This window comes from Borostomias antarcticus (genome assembly GCF_949987555.1).
Source record: "Borostomias antarcticus genome assembly, chromosome: 25".
Taxonomy (NCBI): Eukaryota; Metazoa; Chordata; class Actinopteri; order Stomiiformes; family Stomiidae; genus Borostomias; species Borostomias antarcticus.
The window spans coordinates 9,384,700-9,400,275 of NC_140258.1; the positions used below are offsets into that span (position 1 = coordinate 9,384,700).

Here is a 15,576-nt window from a genome sequence, read left to right on the forward strand (position 1 = left end):
GGATGAGCAGATTAGAGTTGATGTAAATATCCGCGATGCTGGGAGAGATTAGACACCCTGCAGGACCCTGTTGATTAGAGCTAGCGAAGGGGGACTTCCATCAACAAAGAAATATACAATGAAACAGTGGCGAGATTTGAGGAGCTTAGTAGCTATTGCTAGTTGCTTTACATGAGAATGTGGGTTAATGACAATTTTCGGATAGTGTGACAGATAGCATAACGAGATTTGAATGCAGCGTGTGTGTCTGCAAGTCGTCATGGTGTGCACAAATGTGATTAGCTGTTGCCCGTGTCCGCTATCCAGATGCGATAAGAAATGTGTGTGTGGCATGTTTGCGTGTGCGTGTGTTTGTTTGACCTTGTGTGTGTACACGTACTGTGTCCGTACTAAGGTACACGGTGTGGGGCAGCACATAGCGCTAGAGCAGCTGGCTGGGGAACGAAGGGTCCGGGGTTCGATCCCAGTTGTCGGCTGTGTGCCAAAGTGTCCTTGAGCAAGACACCGAACCCCAAAATCGCTCACGTGTGGCACAGTGGCGCAGTACCTAGTATTGTCGCCTCACAGCAAGAATGTCTCCAGGCCTTTCTGTGCAGAGTTGGCATGCTCTTCCCGTGTTCACAAGGGTTTAAAGAGCCCAATATGAAAAACATGCAGAAGAACAAAGGCTAACGCTGTTCGTCCCTGACGAAGACAGACAGGAGCACTTGCTTGGTCCCCGGGCACGTCCCCTGCACGCTGCCTACTGTCTGCTCCCGGCTGCCTTTGGGACAAGGACGTTGTGTCTGTGTGTGACGGTGTGTTTGTGTGTTCACCAGGCGGAGGGAGAGGACAGCCTGAAGAAGATGCAGCTGATGGAACTAGCCATCCTCAACGGCACCTACCGAGACGCCAACGTCAAGTCACGTAAGCCACTCTGACATCACCACCACTTCTCTCTCTTGTCCTTGTCCGAGGCACTGTCACTGCCTGACACAATCAGCCTTTGTGTGTGTGTGTGTGTGTGTGTGTGTGTGTGTGTGTGTGTGTGTGTGTGTGTGTGTGTGTGTGTGTGTGTGTGTGTGTGTGTGGGTGGGTGTGTGTACTCGCGTGCTCGTGTGTGTGTGTGTGCGCGAACTGCCGGGTGTAATTCAAACTGCACCGTTCTTAACAAGCAAGGAGTTTCTGTGCTGAACACAGTGTGCTTGGCTCGCTACATTCACCTCAGGGCACTGAGCTGTCCTCAGAGTGGTGGGCAGTTCTTTGAGTTGACTTCTTTCATGGGGAAAGAGGGATGGGTCTGGCTCTAACTGGACGGCCATTTTGTGTTTCTGAGTGAGACTTACTGTAGTGCTTCACTCTAATCACATGGTGTTTGTCCTAAGCAATGCCAAACCGGCATACTGTATATAGAAATCTCACTCCTGACTACCTCTCTTTATGGCGCTAAATGCTAATTAGTATAGCACTTTCCCTAGCACTGTAGCTGATGGCACTTACTGAAGATGGCCAGGATGTACTTTCGGTTCACTTACTCTTGACAAATGTTGCTTTGGATAAAAGCAATTTACAATAAATGTAGTTTGTCTAACGGTACTGTATGTTTCTGACCTGATTTTCTGCTAATGCTGGGAGCGTGCGGTATTATATGCAATGCATGATGGGATACTAACTTGTATTTTGTCTCCTCCTTCTTTTTTTTCCCATCCACCTCTCTCCACCTCTACCACCACATCCTCCCCTCTCTGTCTTTTTTACACCCCACCCCCCTCTCGTCTCTCTCTCTTTCTCTCTCTCCTCCTCCTCCTCCCATGTTCTTCCGCTCACTCCAGCTGCCCTTGCCTTCTCTCTTGCAGCCAACGCCCAAGCGCCCCGCCTCATCACTGGCCCCGCCTCCCTGCCCCAGGGCGCCCTGCGCACGCCCACCCCGGCCGGCCCCACCATCATGCCCCTGCTCCGACAGATCCAGACCGTCATGCCCAACGGCTCGCCCCACCCGGGCGCGGCCACCCTGTTGCCCCAGGGGCCTGAGTCGGGCCTCATATACGCCACACCCTACGATTACCCCTACACGCTGGGCCCCGCTACCTCCATCCTGGAGTACCCCATCGACAGCGGGGTGTTAGGTAAGCATGCCCCCTGCCCCTGCGACTGCCCCCCCGCCGCACCCCCCCACCACCACCAGCACCAGCACCACCACCCCCACGGCCAATGGAACCACGCCCCTACGCTGCTCCTGCGCCACACCTCCTAAGAGAGACCCCCTCCCTGCACACGCACGCACACACACACACACACCTCCCTTCCAGTCCCACCCCTGTCCCTCTCAGAGTAATCCCCCCACCCCCACCCCGCCCCACAGGCCTCCGTAGCCGACCCCTACTGGAGATAGTATTCAAAGGGGCTCACCTACTGTACAAAAGCTCGTTAAAACATCATTCCTTTCACCTGCAGACTTTTCTCCCATCTTTAAGTGCCCTTTTTTTAAGAAATACATTATTGAGCTGGCCTTATAAAAGTAAAAGTATAAAAGTATAAAAGTGCTCCACTTGCTTTCTGTGAATTATAAAGGGGAGTTTTTTGGAGAGAAAAAAAAGGTCCTTTCAGCCGCTACCCCTCCGCTCCCCCAGCGCCCCCCCTCCCCCCCCCCCCTCCCCTTTCCCTCCCCAACGTAGCCCTATGGCTTTGTTAAGGCACTTCACAAAATCGGCTTAGAAATATCGTATTGCAAACGCAACGTTGCTCCATTAAGAGGGACTGCGCCCAGAGGCTCAGTGTAAAACTTGAACGTCTACCAACGCATCAAAATGCCAACAGCAGCTTTTGTCCAATTCGGGTCGGCCGCATTTGAGACGCCCGTGCCTGTCCTACCCTGTCCCGGCGGCTACCAGCCAGACTGGCACTCAGCACGGTGGACGACTTGTGTGTCTGGTTGAGTGGGAGAGAGGTGGTTGGGGATGGGTGGATGAGTGTGTGTGTGTGTGGGGGGGGGGGGGGGGGGGGGTGTTGGGGTTGGTTGTTACTGTGAGGGGGGAGCAAGGGAGGAGGGGAGGCCCAGGCGAAGATTTCACCCTGTCTCTCTCTCTTGTGTAACCTATACAGCGTCCTCAAAGGCCGAAGAGCTGCCCCTCTACCTGGGGTTTCAGACCTGTCACTTTCCCATCACAGTGCAGCGCGGAGAGCCCACCAACCGGCCTCCCTTTTAAAGAAACACACACATCTCTTCCTCCCTTCTTCCCCTTACACAACAACACACACACACACACACTGCCTCCCACCCCGCGCTTCCACCCATTGGACTGGTCGAGGATCGACCCCCCCTAGGAACATCCACAAGCCGCACTGGGGGGCCTGTCCTTCCTCTTGACTCTCTGTTCAAGACGACCTCCGTGTGTGTGTGTGTGTGTGTGTGTGTGTGTGTGTGTGTGTGTGTGTGTGTGTGTGTGTGTGTGTGTGTATCGATAACCCCCGGCGCTCCACGTTTTTGATACCCTGTTGTAATGAGTACAGTAGCCAACATTTATCTGTGTATGACGATGAGGGAGAACTAAGCACTGAGCCCCGTACTGCTGCAGAGCACCGCCCCCCCCCCCCCCCCTCACCCCTAGGGGCGCCCCCTTCTCTCTCACCCTTTTGGAGAGGGTCAAGTCCGAGGTTGGTGGGCGTTCGGAGGGGTAACATGAGGACGGTGAGGGGTCAGTGGGGGTCGTGTTAGGGTTACGGATGGAGCCGGGGGGGGGGGGGGCATGGTGGTCGAAGGGAGGGGCACCGGTTACAGCTATAGGCCTTATTCACAAAGGGATTTTAGGACATTCTGTCCTCACTGGCCGTGTTGTAAATATGTAGGAACTTTTGAGTGCAGCCACTTGAAACCACGCTCAGTGATAATATAAGCCTTTTATAAGTGTTTCGTAACAATTTAGATGGGCTGTCCTAAAATGGCTTTGGGAAAAGGGCCTGGTGTCGTGTGTTGCTTCTCAAAGGACAGACACTCCTGGCACTTATTCCCCGTTCCCTTCCTTCATTCTTTAGGCGTGGCTTTCCCCACGAAAGGCTAAAAGAGTTTCAAGGATCCTTACTGAGCCCCTCATCCGATCTGAGTGTTAACACATTATGTGCTTTTTGTTTCACAGCTGCCTTTTGAGTAAAGGAACCATGGGCCAGGCCTAGCAGTCAGACAGTCAGATAGTCAGACAGACAGTCAGATAGTCAGACAGACAGACAGACAGACAGACAGACAGACAGACAGACAGACAGACAGACAGACAGACAGACAGACAGACAGACAGACAGACAGACAGACAGACAGACGGCTCTCACTACTGACGTTTACACTGGCCTATCCTCCCCCAAAGAGGCACAGCTCTTTACGCCATGCATGTATGTGTGTATGTGTGCATGTGTGTACTCTACACACTCACTCAAACACATTTACATATGCATACTTGTACCTTCCAGACTGTTTCACTGACTTATATGTTTGGGTTTGAGAGAAAAAAAATATATACAATTCTTTTTCGCTTTACTAATCACTTAATTTGTTGCCTTTTTTCTACTACTTGTTGTTCTTTTTTGAATAAGATATTTTCATTTTTTTACTACTGCAAATGTGCCTACAAAGCTTTCCTCCCTGGGCTTTGACCAGGGAGTGAGTGATCAGTATTATATTTAAAAAATAAACCAATAACTGGAGAGATGCACTTCCTGATACGCAACCTGAGATTATGTGACTAGTAAAGCTCCCCTCACTGTGTTTGCGTGTGCGTGTGTGTGTGTGTGTTCATACAATATGCCTAATGTCTGTGAACCTGTAATATGGACTAAAGAAACAGTGGATCTTTATGGTGAAGGTTACTCCATATTCACGAACGCTACTAAGTCTGAGATTTTTCCTTGTTATGAAGAATATGAGTATAATTTGTGCCTTAACATGTATTTCCTAATGATTTGCATAATTTGTTAGATGTGTTTGGACATATATAATGTGATACTATATGAAACTCTGACGAATTGATTTGATAGAAATGGTGAAGGATGACTCTACCTAATCCTTGTTGTGGTGATGTTGTTGCAATCCGAGCAGGTGCAGTGACTACTAAAGTTCGAAGGCACGATATGCGGGTCCATCCTTACCAAAGGATAGTGACCGCAGACAGAGGTTAGTTTAGCTCCTATGTTTTTGTGTTTATCAGCGATGCCTGCTCACTGTCGGTCCTGGTCTGTTTTGCAACATGTACACTTTTATAAGGTCGATGTGCCCAGTCGTGTGATTCCTGACCCCGCCCCCCGCCCCGCCCCGCCCTTTATAGTATTGGATCAGATTCTCCTCACTGCGTGCGTTAAATTGATAAATAGTGACCACAACACAATAATAATGCTTTCGGTATTTAGGACACAAATATGAGACATTTTGCATTTGAGACACGAACATACACACCTGAATTTAAGTAAAAACTGATTGCTCCACTTAAATCCATTGTTTTGATGACCTTGTGATCTGACATGATGTTAATGACAAATAATGGAGAATCCCTCTACAAAAACAAACACCTGTCTTACTTTCCCCCTCTGTTCGGTTGCTCAAAGCCCAGTACGCCTTCAGCTTCTTTGAAACCATTAAGGAACATTGATCAGTCTAGTTTGTCCATTCCTGTTTATTTGTTTGCAGAAATTAATTTTAGAGCGTCAGGCACATTTTATTGTGAGGGTCAAACAGAAGTGGTTGTAAAACTGTCATGTCATATTTGTTTTATCTAATTGGACTGCAATATCCTACTATTTTATACTCTTTTTGATACTAAATTCTGTGTAAAAAGCCTTAATGTCAGCTTTATAAGAGTCCCATTAAGAGAAGCCGTTGGGGTGATAGACTAGATGGAGCTTGTGCGTCGGCATGATTTTACTTTGAAGTTCTCGGCAGATGGGGAAACAAACACAGGCCAACACAAACACAGCTGCCCAATCTTTTACACACTAGACTAGACTCCTTTCCTGCATCCTTTTTTAGTAAGTCCACACAGAAGCAGAGCAAATTTGGCTATAACCACACAGAACTGAGACAAAGGCAGAGTAACGAAGATGATTGAAATAGTTTGTAATTTGAGAGAAATTATTTATAGAACTGCAGAATTGGTTAATGAAGAATTTACCAGTTCTGTCAATCAGTGCTTATCCTCTTCATCCTTAGACCCCAGTGATGGACACAGCAGGTGTGTAGTTCACACTATCCCCACTTTCTGACTATCACAATATTGACAGCACTTCATGACATTTTTACATGTGCCCACGGCCCAATCATGTGAAGGTTTGCAATGTGGCTGAGAAGTTGATAGCATGAATGAATGTCTAAAAAATAAGATTTTAGTGATATCTACCCATTTTAAGAAGTGCGTCCATTCATCATCTTTTGCTGCTAAATGATATTGTTCCATTAACATGTATTACTGTATCCACACACAGTAATAATGTTGCACTTTATATATCATTTGACATGGCTTGAACCCTCCACTGCAGCAAACCGAATATGAAATATCTTATGGTTGTCATCCACATATCACATCCTCTAAGTGTGTTTCTGCTGTTATATTGTATTCTGTTGTTCCCACAATATTCAAATGCACATATCAAATATGTTACACAAGGGTCTAAGGATTCAAGAATTCAGGCATGGTTGAGCAGACTGTCAATTCCCTATTAAGATCCAAAACTGCTCTAAAACAAATAAGTAAATAAGAAACAACTCTAATGTTAAGCTACTTAAGAAGTGTATATTTATAAGAGGAGTTTTATTACTAAAAGGTCAAACCTTAATACATAATGAAGGAAAACTAAGTAACGGATAGGTAACACTGACAAATTAATGAGAAACAAAAACACCAATTAAAATTGCACAAATGCCGGTATTCAATCCACCTACTCGAAGATTTAACCTCACCTGTTGATTAACAGTTTCACACAATTAAAAGTTAAACATTGAATCGAAACATATGGATTAAAGATATGATGTAAGTGATATTTAAACATTTGTTTTTATCAGTGAGATTTGGGGGTTAAATTGTGCAGAGGGTGGATTGAATGCAGGCCAGACCGTCAGACCTGTGTGTTGGTACCAGGCTGTCTCTGATGGAGGCAGGGGAGAGACCTGTGTGTTGGTACCAGGCTGTCTCTGATGGAGGCAGGGGAGAGACCTGTGTGTTGGTACCAGGCTGTCTCTGATGGAGGCAGGGGAGAGACCTGTGTGTTGGTACCAGGCTGTCTCTGATGGAGGCAGGGGAGAGACCTGTGTGTTGGTACCAGGCTGTCTCTGATGGAGGCAGGGGAGAGACCTGTGTGTTGGTACCAGGCTGTCTCTGATGGAGGCAGGGGAGAGACCTGTGTGTTGGTACCAGGCTGTCTCTGATGGAGGCAGGGGAGAGACCTGTGTGTTGGTACCAGGCTGTCTCTGATGGAGGCAGGGGAGAGACCTGTGTGTTGGTACCAGGCTGTCTCTGATGGAGGCAGGGGAGAGACCTGTGTGTTGGTACCAGGCTGTCTCTGATGGAGGCAGGGGAGAATGTAGGTGGAAGATGGCCTCTTTATCAGCTCACACAGGCAAGGATGTTGACCTGAACATAAATGATCAATTACACAAGTCAGTTGGGTGGAGTTTTCTACAGTACATTCTGTTTTTGACTTTTCTTCAGGACATTTGGCCATGTATTTCAAAGCATATCTCTATGACTCCTCTCAACAATATGAAGTTTGCCTAAATTTTATATCAGTAAGATTTGTAATCTCTTGTCAAACTGGTAAAGAAGCCACACCTTTCTTTTTGCTTTACATCTGTTGAATTTTGCTTCATTTGAAAAGAGAGACTGCGGCACAAATCTTATTTTGCACTGAACAATTTTTTAAAAGCATTGTTCATCTCCTCTGCTTCAGTCAGACATGGCAGACATGTTTAAAAAGTGAAAACTACAACAAACCTCAGACGATGAAATGAAATGAATACATGTATGATTTAAGCTGCAGAGTCTTAAGCAGACCACAGTAGAGTGGACTGAGTATTCTAGGGTCCACTTCATGGTTGAGAAAATTGCCAGAGTATGAATGCATTTAGAAAAAAATTCCACTTGAGACATTTTTTATGTTTTACTGTAAGCTTCTTTTTATTTTTTTGTTGTTGCAAAGAAAATAGTATTTACTTGTGGCTTCTTGAAATATATATATAAATATATATATATATATATAAAAAATATAAAGCAGGAATGTATATGAAATGTCAGATTTTACTTGTATTTTGCAAAGAAATAGCAAGGATATTCTAGAGGGCTATTTGTAGGAAAGACAAATATGCATCATAGCAGCTTTATAGCACCACTTTAGAAAATTTCCTATATTTTTGAATATATTTTAGGGCTTTATACAAAAGACAGGACCTTTTCAGTGTTTATATGCAAGTGCATTTTATATTATATGTCCTGTGAATTGTCTATTGTCTCTTAAGCTGAGGGCACCGGCTGAAGTGACAGCTTTAGCATGCCCCAGCTGAAACCTTCCATGGCTAGTATGCTATTTAGAAAGATACCATGTAGTGTTGCTTTGTATCATTACGGCAAAGATTTTCATGTTTGTTGTAAATAGAAAACATACTTTGAAAGGCAATAAAAAATTCTATTGAGTAAAAAAACAACAAATACTGTTTCGGCCCTAAATTATTTTCTCCCACTACAATGTGGTCCTCTGTAATTTGTCATTGTACCCTCTCTAAATTCATCTGCTATAACAAAGAGACATTAATATTCACACCCATCATTAATAGCGGCTTAACTCTGCGACCTCCAAAAGGTTCTAATGCTTAATAGCAGTCAGGTAACATTTACTTCACTGACTGGTGTCAAAGCTTTCCTTCCTCATTCCATTGAACTTTCCCTGTCTTCAGATTTCCTGTCCATTCACTTGACTGCTACTAACCATTAGACAAATTACTGTAATTGTCTTATTTTAATTTCTCAATTTGTTCCTTTCATTTCCACCTTTTTAACAACTAAAGGCTGTCTTTCATATATATATGTAAAATCATGCTTTCATGATTTTACGACATTGTATAGATGATTTGTTGGATTCAGTTAATCCACCACATGAATTGTCCTTACTCCAGAACTAGAGGACTACGTCCCTCTCTCTGTCCTTACTCAACGTGTTCAGTCCAGGTGGCTGGACATGGGGTGTAAGCCAGTATGAAGTTGACACAGGTCAAATGTATTTTTAATCACATTCATGGACAATTCTTGTGGTGGATGGAGTGGATTTAGGGCCTAGCTGTGATTAGTCATGATGTCATCCTGCTGGTACTAGCTGAAACTAATCTCCTCTCTACTTTTTCTTTCCTTTCTTTTTGTTCCTCTCCTTTATTGTTTCCCCCCTTCCCTCTTTCTAACCCCACCCAGCCGCCCACGGCAACTAACCCTTGACCTTCTGAGCTCTGACCTCCTCACCCAATGATGACCTGGCCATTGCCTGCCTGCTTATCAGTTCTCTGGTACACTAAAAGAACAAATAAGGCTGCCTTGGCCTGGCTTGTGAAAGCCGGTTGAGGCACAGCTTGGCACCACCTGACAAATGGACCCACTGCGAAGGCCTGGCGCCCCCTCCTACCCGCCCTGTCTGCTTTCTGAGGGAGGGGGGAGACCCTAGCTCTAGACCTGCACTGAATCATTATTAAGCAATAAGGTCTGAACAACCCCCCCTCCCTTCACCCCTCCCCTTCTCCAAACCACCATCAAGCCTAGCCAGGCAACCACACCACGCCACACTCTCTCAACACCCCCTGGTAACACACCATCCCCGCTGAACAGAAGGATGCCAACCTGCCCCTCTCCAGCCCCCCCCCCCCCCGAATGTACAGTGAGTCCAGTATGACGCAGCCCTGATCCCCCATCCATCTCTGCAGAGAGGAGGAGTCCTCTCTCACCCACTCTGTCTAAAGAGCGTATGATCCGAAAAAAGAGTGAGTTTGGGTTTGGAGAAGGTAATGTACCAGTATCCAGAGGCATTTGTTGTTCTATCATTGAGGAAGATTTTGCAGTCAGCCATTACTTTGAGGATGTAAAAGCCATGCTTGCCTATCTGCTGTACAAAATGCATTGGAATTGTAGATAACTGTGTAAAAAGGGGACGAGAACACCAATGTGAAAAAATACACACTTTTATTATTCAAGGGTGCTGGCGAAGTGAGAAATCTATATTTTTCCAAAACCTAGTCTTTTTATATGTTCAAGTATTGTAAAGGAGAAATTAACTATGAAACCCTTTATGTCATGAAAACAATCCTGTTTTTTTTTTTTTTTTTTACATGGACAGAGAGGTGTCCTAGACCAAAACAAGCTTTCATTTCAATTTAGGGTTGAGCATTTAAATACTGAACAAAGTGCCTTATTTTACTCATGGTTTCTGATATCTGAATGCGTCATCAGCATTTAAGCTGCAGGCAGAGCAGTACACACAGTCTGTCAGCCACTGAGATGTCCAACAGAATAGGCTTGTTTCTGTCACTATATAGTCAGACACAGCAAGGCTCCTCCCAATGCAGTCAACTACCAGTCTGACTCATACAAATTATCAAGGCAGGATTCTAGGTAGAGGTACACAATTTCTTGCCAGGGCCTTAAAACCATGGATATGAAGGTCCCTAGTTGTATTATATATTAGGTGTTTTCCAGAAGGGACATGCATTGGTAGACAGTCTGAAGGTGCCACTGTCCTCTGGAAAAATGAGACTGAAGCCACTGAGACCCCCTGATTGTATGATGAAAGGAGTCCCAGACTTGTAACTCAAGCACCAATTAGGAATGTACCCAGGTTTTACAATATGAGGTTGTGTTGACCTGCAGTCCTCTCCTCTCCCCACATAGAGAGGCTCTGCGGAGTGTCTCAAGTGGCAGTCTGAATGGTCTTAGGCACAGGAGTACAGTAATTGGAGGTTTTTACGTCTCACAACGACGAGTAGAACAATCCCAGCTCTCCCGTAGCTGATGTCTTGTCTATTCTCCATCTTGAGCCTATTCTGTGCTTCGCTGTTTTAAGTTGAACCTCTCTGGCCAGACAGGGGTTAGCTGTGTAGATAGTGGTTGATGGTGTGGAGTCTGTGTGTACATCCGGGGCTGCACCCAAACGTTGCTCCACATCCCCTGTCTTTATTTACTATGCAACAGAATGGCCTCTGACGGTGACGGGGATTTTCTGTCTTCAGTTGTGTGCCATTATTTGCAGTATCAGTATTTTATGTTGCAAAAATGCTATAATGATTGCATATAATAATAATTATTATTATTATTAATATTATCATTATTATTATTGTTATTATTACTGTCATATTATTATTGTTGTTGTTGTTATTATTTTTTAATTATTATTATTATAATTGGTATAGTTACTGGTCCAACATGTTTGGACTGACATGAAATACAAATATTTACATATCATGTTTTGCATACATTTCAAGGAATGTAGCATACAAATGATTTAATGAATTAGTGGGAGTGACATCATACAGCAGTAAAGCATGGCTTCCCACCGCGTAGTTTTGTTTGTGCCATTATGACAGCATTATTCCTTACCTGGTGTGTTTTTTCAGAGTGTGCATATCAAATGTGTTATAGGACTCAAAGATGTCAAAGCTTGACTTCTTAATGGATCCATGGATGTGTAACCATGCCCACATTATTGCCTATGAGGTAACAATATGTGTATTTGCAGCCATTGTTACGAGTTTATAATGTATTTTTCTATCTTATTTTATATATGTGTGTAAGAAAGTCCATTAAATGATTTGTTTCCAGATTTGAATTATATAAATGACAAAACCAGCTATATGAGTTGTTTCATTTCAGATTCTTTGTAGTTCATTAAAATGACTCCTCGATGAAGCCTTATCTCTGATCTCTGATTTTTTGTTCTTTACTCTCTGTGTTCCTTCCAGACAGTAATTATGTTTTGATAGAGAATGGATCCTGATAGCCTGTACCATCTCAATAGAACATTCTGTTTTATTGCCAATCTGAGGGTGAGGTAAGGCCTAGGAGAGGGAAACTGACTTTCTGAAGCAACATTTGAGCGTTTGGATCAGTGATCAGATCCTTGTGTTACTGTTAGGGACGTCGTTTACCCAATATGAACTGAAGTTTTCATGTAGATTAAGAAGAACTGATACACATACTGCATGCCACTGCTCCAAAACATGACACTCTGTCAGACACGATGGGATGACAGCTTTCTCATCAACAGTCATTTATGTCCCAAGGTTTCTAGCCCGTAATGCACAGTTGAAGGTAAGGTAAAGATGTGTTGAAGGTCACTATGGATGGATCTATTTACATACAGTAGTTGATAACGATAGCCACCCTCCGCTACAGCATATAGGCTAAAAGATATAAGGATGTGAGGGTTTGTTTGTTATGGAAATGCTTACGCTCCATTCATACGGGTTCATATGAGATTCAAGAAAACTGACTTCCCTGAGGACTGTTTTTTCTTAGCCTAGAAATGGATATAGAACAATTTATGGAAAGGTACTGCAGGAAATGTTATGTATAATTCAAGGATGCTATGTATTCAACCCCAAGGGTCACAGACCAAAGCAGTCACACTGGAGTGGAGAATATCTTTAGAGTTTGAAGAACTGCCTCTGGGTTAATTAACTGCATTCAGCTCTTCCTGAAGCGCAGTGGGAGAACAGCTTGGTGAGTTCACAAAGTGGTGATGTGAAAATAGCTCTTTCTGGGATACAGTTCAAGATTAAAAATGTAAGATTCCTTTATCTGTCACATGTATGTATGGTGTACAGTCACAGTGAAATGTTGCTGCCAAGATTATGCTCAATACAGATAAACTCCAATACACTATTTATACATTACAAATGTAGCCTCCAAATTACATAATAAGTACCATTTCTATACAGTATAACGATAAGGTAAGATATGATAGATACTGGTCTGGATGGTCTCCAAAATTTAATGGGTTCTAATTTGAACCATGCTACACCCTTCCACTGAGTTTCATGAAAATGGGTCTGGTAGTTTTTGCATAATCCTGCTAACAGACAAACAAACACACAAACATGCCACCGAAGACATTACCTATCGCCCTGCGCTGCTCCAAAACTTAATGGGTTTTTTGATGCACCCCTCACTCCTCAAACAAACGCACCCACCCACCCACACACGCCACCGAAAACATTACCTCTTGCTCTGCGCTATAACCTGTGGGGGGGGGGGGCACAGGTGTGTTGGGGTGGGGGGGGGGGGGTATGAATGAGACATAGAACCTATTGCACAGGGAAGGGAATGGAAGGGCAATCAATGCCACCTCTTCACACCAGCTAACATCAGAGGGCGTGTAAAAAAGAATTGTGGGGTTGCTACCTGCTGTCATCTCAGTGAGCAGCATGAGGGTAAAGTCAGGATCACATCTAGATCCAATTTTTCCACAGGATGGAAGCCACAAGAACGACCCTAAAAGCTAAGCGAACTGTCCCTCTAACAACCTGCTATCATGGGAGTGGGTGAGAGCAGGTCAGATTTGACCATTTGGTTGCAACATCTGTTTTTCAACAAGCCTACTACAGTACAAGCCACTTAAGTTGGTGCCCACAACCCCCCCTCCCCCCACCACCACCTTCCCATTCTCCATCCTTGTTTTCACTCCTCGTTCTCCTTCTCTGAGCTTTGTAGAGAAATTGCCATGTCTATCACAGGGCTTCAATTGGCCGGGCCGCTGTGGCACTCTGCTCTGCGCTGATAAGACGTGCCGGGGGCCTGGAGGCTGTTTGACAGAAGAAATTGCCACCGGGTGTTGAGCCATGAAAGTATTTGTTTGTGTGGAAGAGAAGAAAAAAAAACTGTTCCCAGATCTCCTCTCCCACTGGATTGTGGGATTCTCTCAACTCAAATCTCTCTCTCTCTCTTTCTGTGCGAGTGGATATGGGGTGGGGGGGGGGGTCGATTATGGATAGGCTCTTCTCACAATGGATGTGAGGCTCCCCAGGTATCTGGCATGTTTAGTGCTGAGAGAAGGCGAAATGAGAAGTGAAACGTGTGGGTTCGGTCCACCATAGCTCAACAGCAGTAATATAACCAGCCACCGCTGACAGGGAGGAGGCGGAGAGAGAGAGCACTGTGAGACTACAGGGTCCTCCTCTCTGCAGATTGATCTGTCAATTGCTTCATCCACTCCCTGCAGAGGAAGCCCCGTGTCGTGCAGAAATAATTCAGTGATCATAGCAGGTCTGTCTCCCTGTTGTCTGAGCGTCATGTTTTTATTACTGCTGCGTTTGAGCTGTGAGTTTTGTTGCTCGGGATCTGTGGACAGCAGCTTCACAAAGTCCAATCTACTTCCAGAGTGAGAAGGATCAATCAAACAGGAACACTCATCCCCCATGCATTCCTGAATTTGCATAAGAGGGAGGGAGAGAGAGAGCGAAAGAAAGAGAGAGAGAGCGAGGGAGATAGAGAGAGATGGGGAAAGTAAAAGACAGGAAGGGAGAGAGGGAGAAAAAACATGATTCTGCAGAGCCCCAACATCCAGCCTGGAGTGGTAGGACCCCTCTTCATCCTCCCCCTCATATGCTCCTCCCCCCTTCCTTCCTGTCCTGTAATGTAACACAATGCAGTGGGAGGGAGGGCTAATGAGTGGGTAAGTGTTCTTCTGGGAGGCCCGCGGAGCCCAGGCCTGGCAGACGGGGTGAAAGTGGAGCTTGGAAGGGAGCAGGGAAGGGGTCCTCGGAGGGTGTTCAGACGCCTCCCAGGAGTCACCCGAGCAGGCCCAGAGTCACTGGTGACCTTCCTGTCTCCAGGCTTGGATGGATCCATGGTCAGCTCTCTGGTGGCAGGCCGAGACGACAGAGAGAGTGATGCATTGCGGCACCTGACTGGCGTCAGTCACGTCGATACACCGAACCGGGTCCTTTGTGTTACTGCATGTGTACTGCATGCGCAGGGTCTTTGAAATGTGACCTCACTTTCTTCAAACACAAATAAAATCGGATGATTTGGCAATTGAAAAGAAGATTATTGGACTGCCTTTTAAAAATCCAACTCCAACTCCAAGACAAGTGTGATATGAGTTGTTTTGAACCTATAATATTTAGACACGCTTTTCATGGAATATAACCACAGGCTAAGCTCATGTTGTAAACATCAACTAAATGGGAGAGAATAAACTCCATCTGATTATGAGAACAATTTGTTTTTGCTAATCTAAGCGTTTTGCCCTTTGGCATTTGTTGGTTTTCATCTCATTAAGATATTCTTACAATGCATTAGTATGTATATGCTGTGTGTCTGTGTGAATGAGTGAATGTGTTTGTTAGAACTTTCTTCTCAGGAGGGTATCGGGGGTGGTATGAGGAAACTAAAACAATACACATTTTAAATTTAAATTTTTTGGTATTTCCGAAAATTGGACACAAATAATAAATAATGTCTGACAACTGTCAGGTTCTCACCTTCACACAATTTAGATGACGGAACAAATGGTAACTTGGTCTGTCTTTTACTGGCATTTGGTAACAAGTAGCATTCTGTATCCAATGAAGCAAGTGAATGAATGGGCCTTGAGGCC

At 44.9% G+C, this 15,576-nt stretch overlaps 1 protein-coding gene across 3 annotated transcripts in view; it reads left to right on the forward strand.

Moving 5' to 3' along the window:
* qkib (QKI, KH domain containing, RNA binding b) overlaps nt 1–5,142 on the forward strand; it is a gene marked incomplete at both ends in the record, with an annotated part of 57,147 nt that extends 52,005 nt beyond the window's left edge. The window contains 3 exons of one of the 3 annotated variants that reach the window (XM_084458708.1): nt 819–906; nt 1,812–2,105; nt 5,063–5,142. In XM_084458708.1, the coding sequence (XP_084314834.1) occupies nt 819–906; nt 1,812–2,105; nt 5,063–5,142 (462 nt within the window). Of the gene's footprint in view, nt 1–818; nt 907–1,811; nt 2,234–3,081; nt 3,186–5,062 lie in introns of those variants that run through there. The other 2 variants (XM_084458707.1, XM_084458706.1) reach the window with 2 other exon arrangements.
* Between the last annotated feature and the right edge of the window lie 10,434 nt (nt 5,143–15,576).